Source organism: Sus scrofa, chromosome 13 (assembly GCF_054392235.1).
Source record: "Sus scrofa isolate SSC_HxYL_T2T_F1_AM1 chromosome 13, Sscrofa_HxYL_maternal_Yorkshire_Landrace_v2.0, whole genome shotgun sequence".
Lineage (NCBI taxonomy): Eukaryota > Metazoa > Chordata > Mammalia > Artiodactyla > Suidae > Sus > Sus scrofa.
In genome coordinates, this window is record NC_139395.1 from 114813830 (window position 1) to 114827822 (window position 13993).

Here is a 13993-nt window from a genome sequence, read left to right on the forward strand (position 1 = left end):
AATACCTGCTTAAATGACACATTATAAGTTTACCTAGGAAAAAATCTATAGCTTAATAGCTGAAACTAAAATCCTACCAAACATCCTGATATTAAATTCAGGAAGTAATTCAGTTACAATATGCTGCACCTGCAAGGTGATATGAATCCTAAAATTCTTACTTTAACCTCGGTCTCTGATTTATCACGTGGATTTCTATACACTGAGGTGTTCAAGCAGCCGTCATTCACTCCATCAGAACAGGCTGCTTACCCTAGCATAAATGTGTATCTAAAGAAGGCACCTCAGATTGTCATTTATGAGAGATGCTTTCTCCAGCTTATATATGGACTGCCTATATTACCACATCATTCCTGGTTGGGTAGTTTTCTCTTTTGTTGTTATGGTATAATCATTTTACTTCCTCCTCTTCTCACCAGTGCTTCCTATTGGTTCATCTAAGCAATCAATAAACTCTAAGGAAAAATAAAGAGACAATGTGCCATAATTATTCTGGGATGCTCTAAGATTTTTTTAATACTTCAGAATATGACAGATTAAGCAAATAACCAAAAAGGTAAAAAAGAAATTATAGAAAGGTCTTAAGAGTCTGCACAAATAATAAGGTGGCATTGGAATACACAGAATTCAAAATAGAATCTAAACAAAAGGACCTGGATATCACTGGACCATTATGAAAAAAATTCTTCCAGTATAATTGCTATAGCTTAAACAATAGGTAAAATCTTTAGAAACAGAAAATATTAGGCAAAACCTAGAAAGAAAATACACACACACTCCCAAAACAAAAAACATTACGCTTATCCTCATAAAATTTGATATAAGTATACATCAGACATACATGACAAGTCTTCAAACTAATAAGCCAATGAAAATTATAGGAGAAATGAGAGGACTACTAGAGTTAAAAAAAAAAAAAAAAAATCAGAATAAGAAAGTCTTAAAAAACTGATATTCTTCAGCTTCAAAAGGTAAAAGTACGGAGTTCCCGTTGTGGAGCAGTGGAAACTAATCTGACTAGGAATCATGAGGTTGTGGGTTTGATCCCTGACCTCGTTCAGTGGGTTAAGGATCTGGAGTTGCTGTGAACTGTGGTGTAGGCAGCAGATGCGGCTCAGGTCCCACGTTGCTGTGGCTGTGGTGTAGACTGGCAGCTGCAGCTCCGATTAGACCCCTAACCTGGGAACCTCCATATGCTGCAGGCGCGGCCCTAAAAAAGCAAAAAAAAAAAAGTAAAAGCAAACAACGGACATAATTAAAATTTATAAGACTGTAAATGGTATGAACTCCTGGAGGGCACACCTTGAAAAGAAAGTAAAAATGATTTAAGGAGGAATAAAAGGAATTATGTCTTCACTCAAAAGGTAAAAAAGCAGACAAGATAATACAAATTCCAAACGTTTGATCAAATGTCTAAAACAGTGATTTTCTATTTCTGAAGGATCATATTTTCTTCATTCCAAATCTGCTGCTGATCAACATTTTGTAAGATAAAATAAAAATGAATTACATTATATTCATTATATTTGAATGTTGTGACTATGGAATTACTATAAAAATGTCTTACCTCTTACTTTCAATATCTCTACTTACCCCTTCACAGACCTGCAATAAAGTCCTCAGATGATACTGTGAAAAGCACTGGTCTAAATAAGACTAAAGGTAAAGGGGCTAACAATATCCTCCTGACACATAACTGGAAGTTCTTACCGACAAAATATGGGGTCATGCTTCTGAGAAAATATTTATAATTGCCACTTTCTGACATGAAATAATAACGGTCTGACTACTCATATTTCCCCAGCTTATCATTTTACTCTATCATGAGTATGAAGAAATAGAGCAGAACTCAATGAAAACATACCAGATCATACTAACAAAGAAATTAATTGATTTTTAAAAAACTTCTTTTTAAGATCCCACTAAACAAAAACTGTTTTTTTATGTGCTTAAGTACAGTAGTATTTAAGTAGAATAAGAAAAATGTCAATAAAAATGTGAAAGTAAGATTTAGAGCAAATAGTTTGCTTTAGAGAGTTATCTGCACACATGACCTCAAATATTTGAGAAACAATTTAGCTAAACTATCATTTAAAAAATTAAAAAAAAAAATCCATTCCCCAAGTAGACTACAAAATAGAAGAAAACTTTTAACAATGAGGTTTATAAGTATTAAAAGGATATGTTTTGGTTCTTTTAAAAGAGATATCTTCAATCTCATGTCTCCACCTTTCAGCAAAAATTAAAATGCCACTTGATTGTATTCACTGTAAAAATAAAAGTTATGGGGGGAAAAAGAATCCATATTAAAAACAACAATCATTGAACAACTATAAATGTAATAAAATTCATTGAGTTAAAAATAAAATAAAAACAAACACATGTACACACACACAAAAAAAAGCAGGCAAAACATATTAGCACCCCAAAGGACACCGCAACACCTTCAATCCTGCTGGCATCAAATACAAGGAAAGAGGAAGAAAACTAGTCAGTGTGCTAATTCTGCCAATGAGTGACTGGAAGCCTTGGGTTGGATGCCACAGTCTACAACTTTCCTAAAATAGTTCCACAAGTATAGAACACCACTAAATCTGGTCAGGTAGATAATTTCCAAAGGCTGTCCTGAGGCTTAATCAAAAGATTCTTTAAACTGGGAACCCTTCAATGGCAGGTCAATGTTGGTCCTGTTGAATGTTACAATAAATTCCAATGGTCGGATCGAGGACTAAGATAAGTTTTTGCAGGTCTTAATTATGGAACCCATACAGGAATACTATGACAGCGATCTAATCTGAGATTTACATTCTATTGGAGGTAGATGCAGTACCCCACAGTGATGGCTACTATGATGGCAATGTGAAAAATAAATGAGTTATTTAAGAAAGAGGTAATAAATCCTTTATAAAAATTATACAAAAATTACAGAGTAAATGCCAAACAAAAATTTAGAAAAAGAAGAGTAACACTCTCCTAAACAACCATGCTATCGAAAGAAACAAATCAAGAAAATGTTAAATTGTCTCAATCCAATTTAAAGTTGTGGAATTCTTTCTGAGTAACATCACTAACCTAGAGAGAAAAAAAATAAAGGGTAATTGAAGTAAAAAAATCCTCTTCACCAAGTAGAAAATTACTGCTGGAGTTCCCGTCGTGGTGCAGTGGTTAACGAATCCGACTAGGAACCATGAGGTTGCGGGTTCGATCCCTGCCCTTGCTCAGTGGGTCAAAGTTCCGGCGTTGCCGTGAGCTGTGGTGTAGGTTGCAGATGCGGCTCGGATCCTGCGTTGCTGTGGCTCTGGCGTAGGCTGGCAGCTACAGCTCCGATTAGACCCCTAGCCTGGGAACCTCCATATGCCGTGGGAGCGGCCCAAGAAATGGCAAAAAAAAAAAAAAAAAAAAAAGAAAATTACTGCTAACTGCATCAAAGGAAGTGCTGAGTACCAGTAAGAATTCATTGTCCCTACCTTAGATAATTTCTCATTCCCTCCAAATCTAGGGAGACAGTTTTAAAAAATGTTTTATTGAAGTATAGTTGATTTACAAGGTTGTGATAATTTTTGCTATACAACAAAAGTGATTCCGTCATACACATACACATATCCATTCTCTTTTAGATTCTTTTCCTACATAGATTATTATAGAATACTGGGTAGAGTTCTCTCTGCTATATAGCAGGTCCCTGTTGGCCAATCATTTTATATACTTCAGTGTGCATATGCCAATCTCAAGCCCCCAGTCCATCCCCCTCCTCCTCACTTGTCCCTTTTGGTAACCATAAATTTTTCAAAACCTGAGATTCTGTTTCTGTTCTGCAAATAAGTTCATTTGTCAGGAAAACTTTTAGATTAACAAGGTGGTAAATACAACTGTATTTCAAAGCACACCTTTTTCACTTATTCTACTCAGATTTGTCAGAATGGAGGGGGGAGAACACCATTCCTGTGGATTAGGACCACAGGAAAAAATCTGAGGTTTTCTATCCAGCCAGTATGCAACTAGGGTCAGAAATCTTCTCTCTCCTCCAGTTCATTCAAAGAGATTTATATTCAACTTCAAAAGTATTAATCTGTGTATAGCAGCCAGAGCAAGAACACATTTTCTTTAAGGCACACTTCCAAGACTCACTTTTGGTCCTTAGGAATTTTAACATCTTTCTCAAAACTCCTTCCTCCCTTCTTTCAGACATGCTTCAATTAGAGGGGAGAAAGGTAAAAATATTTATAAAATGCTGCTTTTCACAATAATTCAAATTCACCCAACTTATAAGGATTTTAAAGGAATAAAGGCAGATAAATTGTTGATTCTGGGAGTTACTGTCGAACTAATCAAACCTGCATCTTCATGGGTACTATTCGCGTTCATTATTGCTGAGTCATGATGGGAACTCTACATTAAATAACAGTTCTTTTTTTTGAATCATTTTTATTTTTTCCATTATAGTTGGTTTACAGTGTTCTGTCAATTTTCCAGTGTACAGCAAAGTGACCCAGTCACACACACATACATACATTCTTTTTCTCACCTTATCCTCCATCATGCTCCATCACAAGGGACTAGATATAGTTCCCAGTGCTATACAGCAGGATCTCATTGCTTATCAATTCCAAGTTCAATAGTGTACATTAACAATTCTTAAACTCACATGGGGATACAACAACATTATTAACCTAGTGGCCCAATCTGGGATTTTGTAGGATCTTGTAGGGGGTAGATAACACTGCCCAACAGTAATGGTTACCCACAGTGGTAACATGAAAAGTAAATGATTACCTATTATTAAAGCCATATTACTACCTCTTATAAAAGTTATATAAATCAGCATAATTAGCAGATAAAAACGTGGAAAATAAAAGCACCATTCTCCCATGCCATGCCATCAACACAGCAATAAGATAGAAAGAACCAAGATTATTGACTTTGAAGTGAGTCCTATCAGTCTTGTATTACCTATTTAGCCTTATAAGTAATAGAGAATAAAGTTTTATCATGTTTTAGTTACTGTCATCAACAGCTAAACCTAATAATGAACTAATGCAGGTAATTAAGAGTCTTGCATGTGGAGACTGAAGTAAACAGGGATGTAAGGTATGATGGAATTGTCCCAGTGGTCAAATAAAGGTAGATAATCAATTTAAATTGTAGCCTTCTTCCAGGAACTGGTCTCTTAGGTATTTCGTAATGTTGATGCAGAGTTCTATAATTCAGGAAGGTGCAATCTCACTAGGAGCACATAGAACTCTGGCAATTTCTTTTCAATCCTGCTAATAAGGCTGTTAGGATTTATTTTAATAGGCAGTTTAGGAAGAGAAAGGAATTGCAGAGTTACAGAGGGAATAAATACTCCTCAGCCTTTTCTTCTAATTTCACCAACCTTAAACTATGGACTCAGGCCTTGTACCTCCTCTTCTGTACCTATCCCACTGCCATGGTCTCACCCAGTTTCATGGCTTAATACAAATTTAAATACATTGACTACCTAGTGACAATTCCTAATTTATATCTCCAATTTAGATCTCTCTGTTGAATCCCAGACTTTTATATCTTATTCTTTTACAATTCTAACTGAATACCTGACGTATCAAACTTAAGATCCAAATCCAACTTCTGATCTTTCCTCCAACTGTGCTCCTCCCACAGCCCTATGCACCTCAGTAAACAGCAATTCCATTCTTCCAGTTGCATAGGCCCAAAACCCTGGGATCATCATTGACTCTTCTCTCACATCCCAAATCCAATTTTTAAAAAACAAAATCTGGGAGTTCCTGCTCATGGCACAGTGGGTCAAGGACCCAACTTCAGGAGTTCCCATCAAGGCACATTGGAAACAAATCCAACTAGGAACATGGCAGCTACAGCTCTGATTTGACCCCTAGCCTGGGAACCTCCATACGCTGCAGGTGCGGCTCTAAAAAGAAAAAAAGACAAAAAAAAAAAAAAAAAAGAACCCAACTGCAGCCCCTTGAGTCACTGTGGGGGTGTGGGTTCAATCCCTGGCCCCATGCAGTGGGTTAAAGGATCCACCCTTGCCACATCCACTGCATAGGTCAAAGCTGTGGCTCAGATTCAAACACTGGCCCAGGAACTTCCATATGCCATGGATGTGGCCATAATGTGGAAAAAAAAAATCTATACACTCTACCTTCAAAATATCTGATTTTCATCACCTCCATTGTTATGACCCCAGTCCAAGGTGCCTTCATCTATTAATGCGAATTACAATTAACTTCAATTAGGAAGCCTCTTAATTGACATTCTAATCCCCTCACAATATATATTCACCAAATCAGCCAAGGTGACTTTTAAAATAGTTTATGGTGCTTCTCCACTCAAAACTCTTCAACAGCTTCCTATCTCATTCAAAGTTAAAACAAGGATCCTTACAATGGGGTTGAAAGCTTTCACTGATATGGACTCCTATCATGATGATTAATTCTATGTGTCACCTTAGCTATGCAATGGTACCCAGTTATTTTGGCAAACACAAGTCTAAATGTTGATAAAATGTATTTTTTAGAGGTGATTAACATTTACAATTAGTTGACTTAAGTAAAGCAGATTATCCTGCCTAAACTGGATGGGACTTGTCCCATCAGTTGAAGATCTTAAGAGCAAAGACCATGATTTCCCAAAGAAGGTGGAATTCTGCTGCCAGACTATAACACAGAATTTTGCTTGAGTTTCTAGCCTTAAGGCTAAAGACTTCAACATCAACTCTTTATCTGGAGAGCACTGATATACCCATCATTTCTCTGACCTCATCTCCTATTTCCTCTCTTTTTTCTTAAACTGCTCTGGCTACACTAGTCTCAATGTTTTTCTTCTTACATTCTAAGTATGCTCCTGCCTCAGGGCCTTTGTACCCAGGCTTTCTGCCCAGAATCCCTGACTCGAGATCCCTTACTCCTTTCTTCCTTCCTTTATATCTTTGCCCCAAAGTCATTTTCTCAATAGAGCTTCCCTGTGTACCCTATTTAAGGCTATCTGTCATACTCTTTTACATGCGTTTCCCCTTTCAAAAATGTAAGCTCCATGAGGGTAGAATTTTTATCTATTGTTTTTTAAAGAGCATTTAAAATTTATACAGTGTAATTATGCATAAATGGTAGACATGAAGTAATGCATGTATGAGTGTGACAGGGATAAAGAGAGCCTCAAGGTGCTAAAATTCTGCTATTAGACTCCTCAGGAGAAGCCACAACAGGGAAACTTACAGATAAAGCTTATTGGTTATAATTATTATCCATGTAATATATAATAATATAAAATAAAAGTATAGTTGCAAGCACCTCATACATTATTTTATACTTTAATCATCCCAACCATAAGTGGAAATAAATACTACCTTTCCCATTTCATAAATAAGGAAACTGAGGTATCATAAGAGAATTAAATTCAGGCCTTTTGGCTGCTCTCTCTGTTGAATCAATGGACCCATGGTCTGACAACAGAGACCAAAATCCCAGTTGTATGAGGCCACTACAGTCTGCTGGAGTGGCTGGTGCTGAGCAGGGTCTCGTGGGCTAATGGGCTCTGGGCTCTCCACAGCTCCACAGCTTCTTGTACCAAAGGACACAAAGTATGATAATAAAGATAAGAGCCACAGCAGCAACACCCAGAATGGTGGGCCATCAACGCTCCTGCATCAACAGCCCTCTGTTCCTCTACCTCGGGAATCCTTATAGGCACCCAGGTCTGGTAGGTCCCAATCCCCACAGGCAGGACACTCCCAGACTTCTGGACCTCCTGGCTCAGGGGTTCCTCATCTTGAACCCACAACAGTCAGATACTCTAGGGAGAGAAGCTAAAAGCCTTGCATGTCAGAGTGACCATGCCCTCCAAGGCCTGGCTACTTACATTCATTACTGGTGGCACTGTTCTCTCCATGAAGTCCATCAGGACTCCAATATCTCTGCAGTCTTCCACAAAGCTCTCCCTGCACATAGGCCCAGTAATCCTTGCTTTGAAAGCCATCTATCTCCTAGGACTTCTCTATTTTCACAGCTGAGGTCTAAGCCAAGCATTGGGGCACTGTCCATCCCTGGGTCTTTCTTTGGATGACAGGAGAGGAAGAGCTCCCCATTGCAGCAGAAATGCTTGAAGCCCCTGCAATATCTTCTTGGATCCCACAGTCCTGAATCTCCTGGAGAGAATGCAAGCTTCTCTTCTCCCACTGCAGGGCCACGATCCCTGCTAGAAATTTTCTGAGGTCCTTCCTATTCTCTGTCACATCTTTGGACTCTGTGTCTCACATCTCAGCTCCCAGGACTTCTGATCACAGCCCCTGGGGCTCTGCCCACCTCTCTCACAGTCAGAGTGCAGGAAGGCCTGACCATCCAAGTGTCTCAGCAAAAAAAAATCTCAATTATGCAGATGCACCCTGGGATAACTATGAGGTTATAACAAAGACTATGGAGTCCTGTTGATCTTAGAGAGCCTCCCGGAGAGGCAGGAGGCAACTGGAGTTCCTTCTGGGAATGCAGACACTGGCACAACCATCTTTCGGAATTGGTTCCACCACGAGGATACTGGTACTGCCAAGTACCATTCTGGAATCCTCAGAATGTTTGTCTATTTTGTTTGCTCCTACATTCCCTGCACCATCCTTTTGTTCCCACCACCAACAATACTTTGACTACCTTTTTTACTTTGGAGAATTTCCCACCTTATAAATGAAAAACAGATTATTTCCCCTCTAGCCCTCCTTATAGCTAGGACACCAGGCAAATTACCTAGGCCTTGCCAACTGGACATATTTGTGCCATATTTAGACTTTGAAGCTACCAATTCCAAGGAAGTATTATATAAGGAATCTATCCTGGGGAGAATTCCTACTTTGTCACATACATATAAATACACCAAGATACATATATAAATTACTCAATCCTGTTTATCACAGAACTCTATATAGTATTATCAAAAATGAGACATTTAAATATTCATCATAGATTAAGCACGCATATTCCAGATATATATGTTTATAAAGTGGAACAGAATTAGTACCAAGAAAATAGAATTAAGAATTCTACTTAAGGAGTTCCTGTCGTGGCTCAGCGGCTAACGCACCTGACTAGCATCCATGAGGACGCGGGTTTGGTCCCTGGCTTCGCTCGGTAGGTTAAGGATCCCATGTTGATGTGAGCAGTGGTGTAGGTCACAGACTGGCTCGGATCTGGCATTGCTGTGGCTGTGGCATAGGCCAGCAGCTGCTTCTCCCATTTGACCCCTAACCTGGAACTTCCATATGCCATGGGTGTGAAACAACTAATGTTATTTTTTTCATAAGATCATCATTCTTGTTTTCTTTGCACTACTGGAATTTACCCCCTTCTTATTGAAACTCTCATGTAGTCATCTTTCAAATACTATACTTTGTTTTCTTACTTTCATAAAATAAGGTTAATGATACCTACTTCACAGGTTGGTTATGATGATTAAATGAGATAAAGTAGACATGAGATTTTTTTTTTTTTGCCTTTTTTTTAAGGCTGTACCCACGGCAAATGGAGGTTCCCATAAGAGATTTTTAAAAAGACATCTTACAAATGTCCAGTGGAATGCCTAAAACACAGTAAGAACTTAATAAATAATAAATATGCAGTGAAAATTGGCATTTTTGTCACCCTGCATATATTCACTCTTTTCCTAGCTACAAAGAATATCTCCTTGTAACACCCACTTCCTCACTCTTAGACCATAAGGCTTGAACAGAGCCAGCATGAGACTCAGACTTAAGTCAACTAGAGCATTCCAATAGAAACTTTTATTCTACTAAAAGATGGGAGGGAAAGACTCTCCTTACCCCTAGGTCTCTAATTTTAGGCGATCTGAGGCTGGAGTTACTACAGCTATCTTACCACAGCAAGGGGAAAGCCTGGTGGTGCCAGAGGCCACTATGAGAAGCCTGAGAATAAGACAAGGGAATGCAAAACAGAGCAAAGAAAGAAACAAAATCCTGGTGTCTTCGTTTGAACAATGAATCCAGTAACTCACCTAACTTTGTGGTTATGAAAGATAATTTTTTTTCCTCAGGACAATTTATGTATTTATTTATTTATTTTAGTGCCACACCCATGGCATATGGAGGTTCCCAGGCTAGGGGTCGAATCGGAGCTGCAGCTGCCAGCCTATATACCACAGCCACAGCAAACATGTCTGCAACCTACACCACACCTCACGACAGTACCAGATTCTTAACCCACTGAGTGAGGCCAGGAATCGAACCAGCATCCTCATGGAAAGTAGTCAGATTCATTTCTGCTGAGTCACAACAGAAACTCCATCCTCAAGACAATTTAAACAGGGTTTTCTGTCAGTTTAATCTACAGGGTCCCACCTAAGACATTACTATAACTACTTCCTCTTCCTAGAGTCTAAGAATGGACATTCTCTGGTGCTATCCTCTCTCTATTCACAACCTTAAATTTTTAATTTTAGTGTTTCAACTATTCTTGTAACTCTATCTCACCTTATCTTCTCTCTTGAACTATATTCCCTGCCTCTACTGCCCACTGGATATATCTTTCCTAATCTCAACCTATATGAATAAAAACGACATTTTTCAAAACAGTCTATCCCTTAAAACTGCTTCATTTCCTCACTTCCCACTTTTTTCTATGTTAGGTAGGTGAGAGTTTCAACAAGACTCATGTACTAGGGGGCTTATAATATCAAGAGGCTGTGTCTATATCCAATTTATTCATCTTGAACAATATTCTCTAAGTACTTATACACTACTTACATAAATTCATCTTTGTTATTCATTTTGACTTATTTTTAATATCTAATTAATCCAAATATTTATAATTAATTATAAACTTGGTTAATATTTTTAAACATTTACCCACAAATCTAATTTCAGACTTTGTGAAATGCTGCAACCACATTAGAAGGCAGACAAAAAAGCTCATGTTGCTATAATGATGATAAAATTTAACTATGCATTTCAAAAATTGCAAATGTTGGAGTTCCCATCGTGGCGCAGCAAAAACGAATCTGACTAGGAACATGAGGTTGCAGGTTTGATCCCTGATCTCGCTCAGTGGGTTAAGGATCCGGCGTTGCCGTGAGCTGTGGTATAGATCGCAGATGTGGCTTGAATCCTGGGTTGCTACGGCTGTTGCGTAGCCAGCAGCTGTAGCTCTGATTAGACCCCTAGCCTGGGAACCTCCATAAGCTGCGGTGCAGCCCTAAAAAGACAAAAGACAAAAAACAAAAAAAAAAAAAACAAAAAAAAAAACAAAAAAAAACCCTGCAAAAGTTAATTTTAATTATATTCCAATTTTTCCCTTTAAACTCATTCTTATTTCTCCCTATAGGGTACAATTTTTTGAACACAAAAAAGTAAGGATTCTCTTCTTTGCCTTAAATTATAGATAATGGTTTTTAGCAGATGATTTGGGACCAGAAAGATGAGACTTGGTTATACCTTCCAAGACTGTAACCTAGTCCCTCCCAATTGGACCAGCTTCTTTTTATCCAAAGTACTGGCAGAGATCAATCAAGTCTTTATTTCTTATTGACTCTATTCTCTTCTCAAATCACTTCTTCACTTATTCTGAGTGTCCTACTGTCACTCCATATTTAAGCTCCACTATAACTGTTTGCTATGAATGTCTTTCCTACATTACAGACACTAGTCTAAACTTGTTTAAAAATATTCATTCTGAGTGGAGCACGGTTAGATTCAACTAAATCTAAAGCTATTGGTCACTTTATTGGTTTATTGAAATTACATTTCTTACTCATTAGTCACTAAGACCTATCATTACTTATAGCAATAACAAAGGCAGCAAGACTAGGATTTATTTGTGACATCTTTCTTCTTATCCCCTCATCACTAATCCAGGGATTCATAAAGAATAGATAGAATCTGACTGACTTTTAGTCTGGCTCAGACTCTTAACCATTAAAAGCTACAAAAGCTACAGATTTTCCCCTGCAAATATATTCAGATTTTTTTCCATTCCACTGCATAGGCACTTTTAACTTCCCACACGGAAGTAAGTACAATTCCATGTACGGTAATAATCTCAGCCATGCCTGATCTCAGTTTCTTAACACATTTCACATAAATAGTTAATTTTTTTTATTAAGTCATTCCTAAGCTCAAATTTTTTCTAATATTCTAAAAATGTATCATATGTAACATCCTTGATCTGGCTTGAAGACCCTTCGTAAGCTAACCTTCTTCTAACTTGACATACCCATTATTCATCCTTAGCACATACCCTGATAAAATCAATGGTAAAACACAGCAATATCAAATGAATATAGTGTGTGGGATAGACAATCATAAACAATTCTATGAGGTAGGTATTATATGCTGATTTTATAATAAATACTCTCAGAGGGACTGATAAATTGATAAATTGTCTAAGTATGTAGACAAAAAAACATGAGATTTGGGATTCTGTTATCTCTTACATCTTTCTACTCCACTGTGCTGTCTCCCAAATACACTACCCAATTTGGTCTAGTCTTTGCATTTCTCTTGGTTAATATCTCTCCAACTCAGGGTTAGTTATGTTTTACAGACTTCAAAAATCCAAAAGATTCCAGATGCTTTCAAAGAGAATTACTACATTTTCCTCGCACACCTACGGGTCAAAATTTTTTTTCATTGAGTTTACTGTCTGTAGTTTGTCCTTCGAAAACAATTTTTTTCAACTTCAAATATAAAGGTATATTACAATAAGGAGTCAATACTTACTCAAACCACACCAGTCTCCCCTCTTCAACAAATTCTTACACTTGTGGGCAGTGGCCTCTACATGTCTTCTTGGGAATCACTGAACCTGAATATGCTCCTCAGGGCAAGGGTCATACATACTTACTTAGAATGACAATTTAAATTCATGCATAAAGAGGATTTATTGGGGGTTTAGTATGTCAGGCACCAAGTATTAAAAAGCTAAAAGGGGGAATAAAAGAGTTCCCAGTTCTCCATGTCAAGTACTTTAGAGCTGCTGAACAAATGCTTATTGGAGGTAGTCAAATCAACCAGTGGTTAACATTTGGGGGATTAGGATCGTGTTTGAGAATTTGATAAAAGTTCTGGGAAACTCCTCAGAAAAATTCACAAGCAGACATAATTCTGTACACAGCTAAAGGGGCAAGGGGTTGGAGATGGAGAGTGGAGGAGAGGTGGTATGAACAATCGCCTACCACCAGATCCATAAACTCCAGGTTAAAAACTCACTAACAAAACTAAATTCTCTGGGAACAGAAATACTACCTTGATAATCTTTCTTATGCCTGACACAGTGCAACGTGTACAAAGCTACTTAATATTTGCTGATCGATAATTTTTTCATAAACATATGATACGAGCAAATCGTTTCTTCTATTACGGAGTCTTTCAGCCAAATAATTTTAAAAGCCAGAAACCCTCTTTCGCTAGTGACGCTAACGACCTAATACTAATAACTCGAAATCCTTATTTTGCTATTTACTACAAGATCATTCACCAATCGAGGTCTTCTCCTTGTTGTCCCCCTACTCTCTCCAAAGACTTAGGGCTTCCTCTGCATCCCAAGAGCTACGTCCAGAGCCCCAGTGCTCCAGGGAGATGGAAAATAACTGATGCTCCAAGCTGCAAACACCCTAAAAGCAGGAAAAGTGGGTCCAGTAATGGCCACAACCTCTAAACTCTTTCCTCACTTCGTCCAGAGATAGAGATTTACCTTAAGTAAGTTCCAGGAAAGCAGTGGCGATCGCTCTCACAGGGGTGCTACCAGTTACCAAGAAGCCTCGGATCTCTTCGTCACCATAGCGACTTCTGAGAGCAGAGCGAACTCCCTCTTCCCGCGATACTTCCCGCCGCGTCACCCGAGCGGGCCCGAGACCCCGCCCCTAGCGAGCCCGCCCTCTTGTTAAGGAGCGTTATTGGGCTTCTGTGCCCGTTGTTTAGCTGTGGGCGGGGTCCCATTCTGTTTTCTTCCTCTTATTCAAAACTCCCAAAACTTTTTAAAAATATATTTTATATGAATGT

At 38.2% G+C, this 13993-nt stretch overlaps 1 protein-coding gene and 1 pseudogene across 10 annotated transcripts in view; both read right to left on the bottom strand.

Annotated features, from left to right (window-relative positions):
* The window catches only part of IFT80 (intraflagellar transport 80), a 134865-nt gene extending 121059 nt beyond the window's left edge, over positions 1-13806 (bottom strand). For 6 of the 10 annotated variants that reach the window (XR_014824242.1, XR_014824240.1, XR_014824243.1 and 3 more), the window contains exons 1-2: positions 13686-13806; positions 2185-2267 (exon numbers count right to left, since the gene is read on the bottom strand). Coding sequence is in view for 2 of the 10 variants with exons in the window: in XM_021069732.2 (XP_020925391.1) it covers positions 2185-2221 (37 nt within the window). In the remaining 8 variants the exon portion in view is untranslated. Of the gene's footprint in view, positions 1-343; positions 2268-13685 lie in introns of all 10 variants that reach the window. The other 4 variants (XR_014824241.1, XM_084990100.1, XM_084990101.1 and 1 more) reach the window with 3 other exon arrangements.
* Positions 7350-13930, bottom strand: LOC146397562 (MHC class I polypeptide-related sequence B-like; annotated as a pseudogene).
* Between the last annotated feature and the right edge of the window lie 63 nt (positions 13931-13993).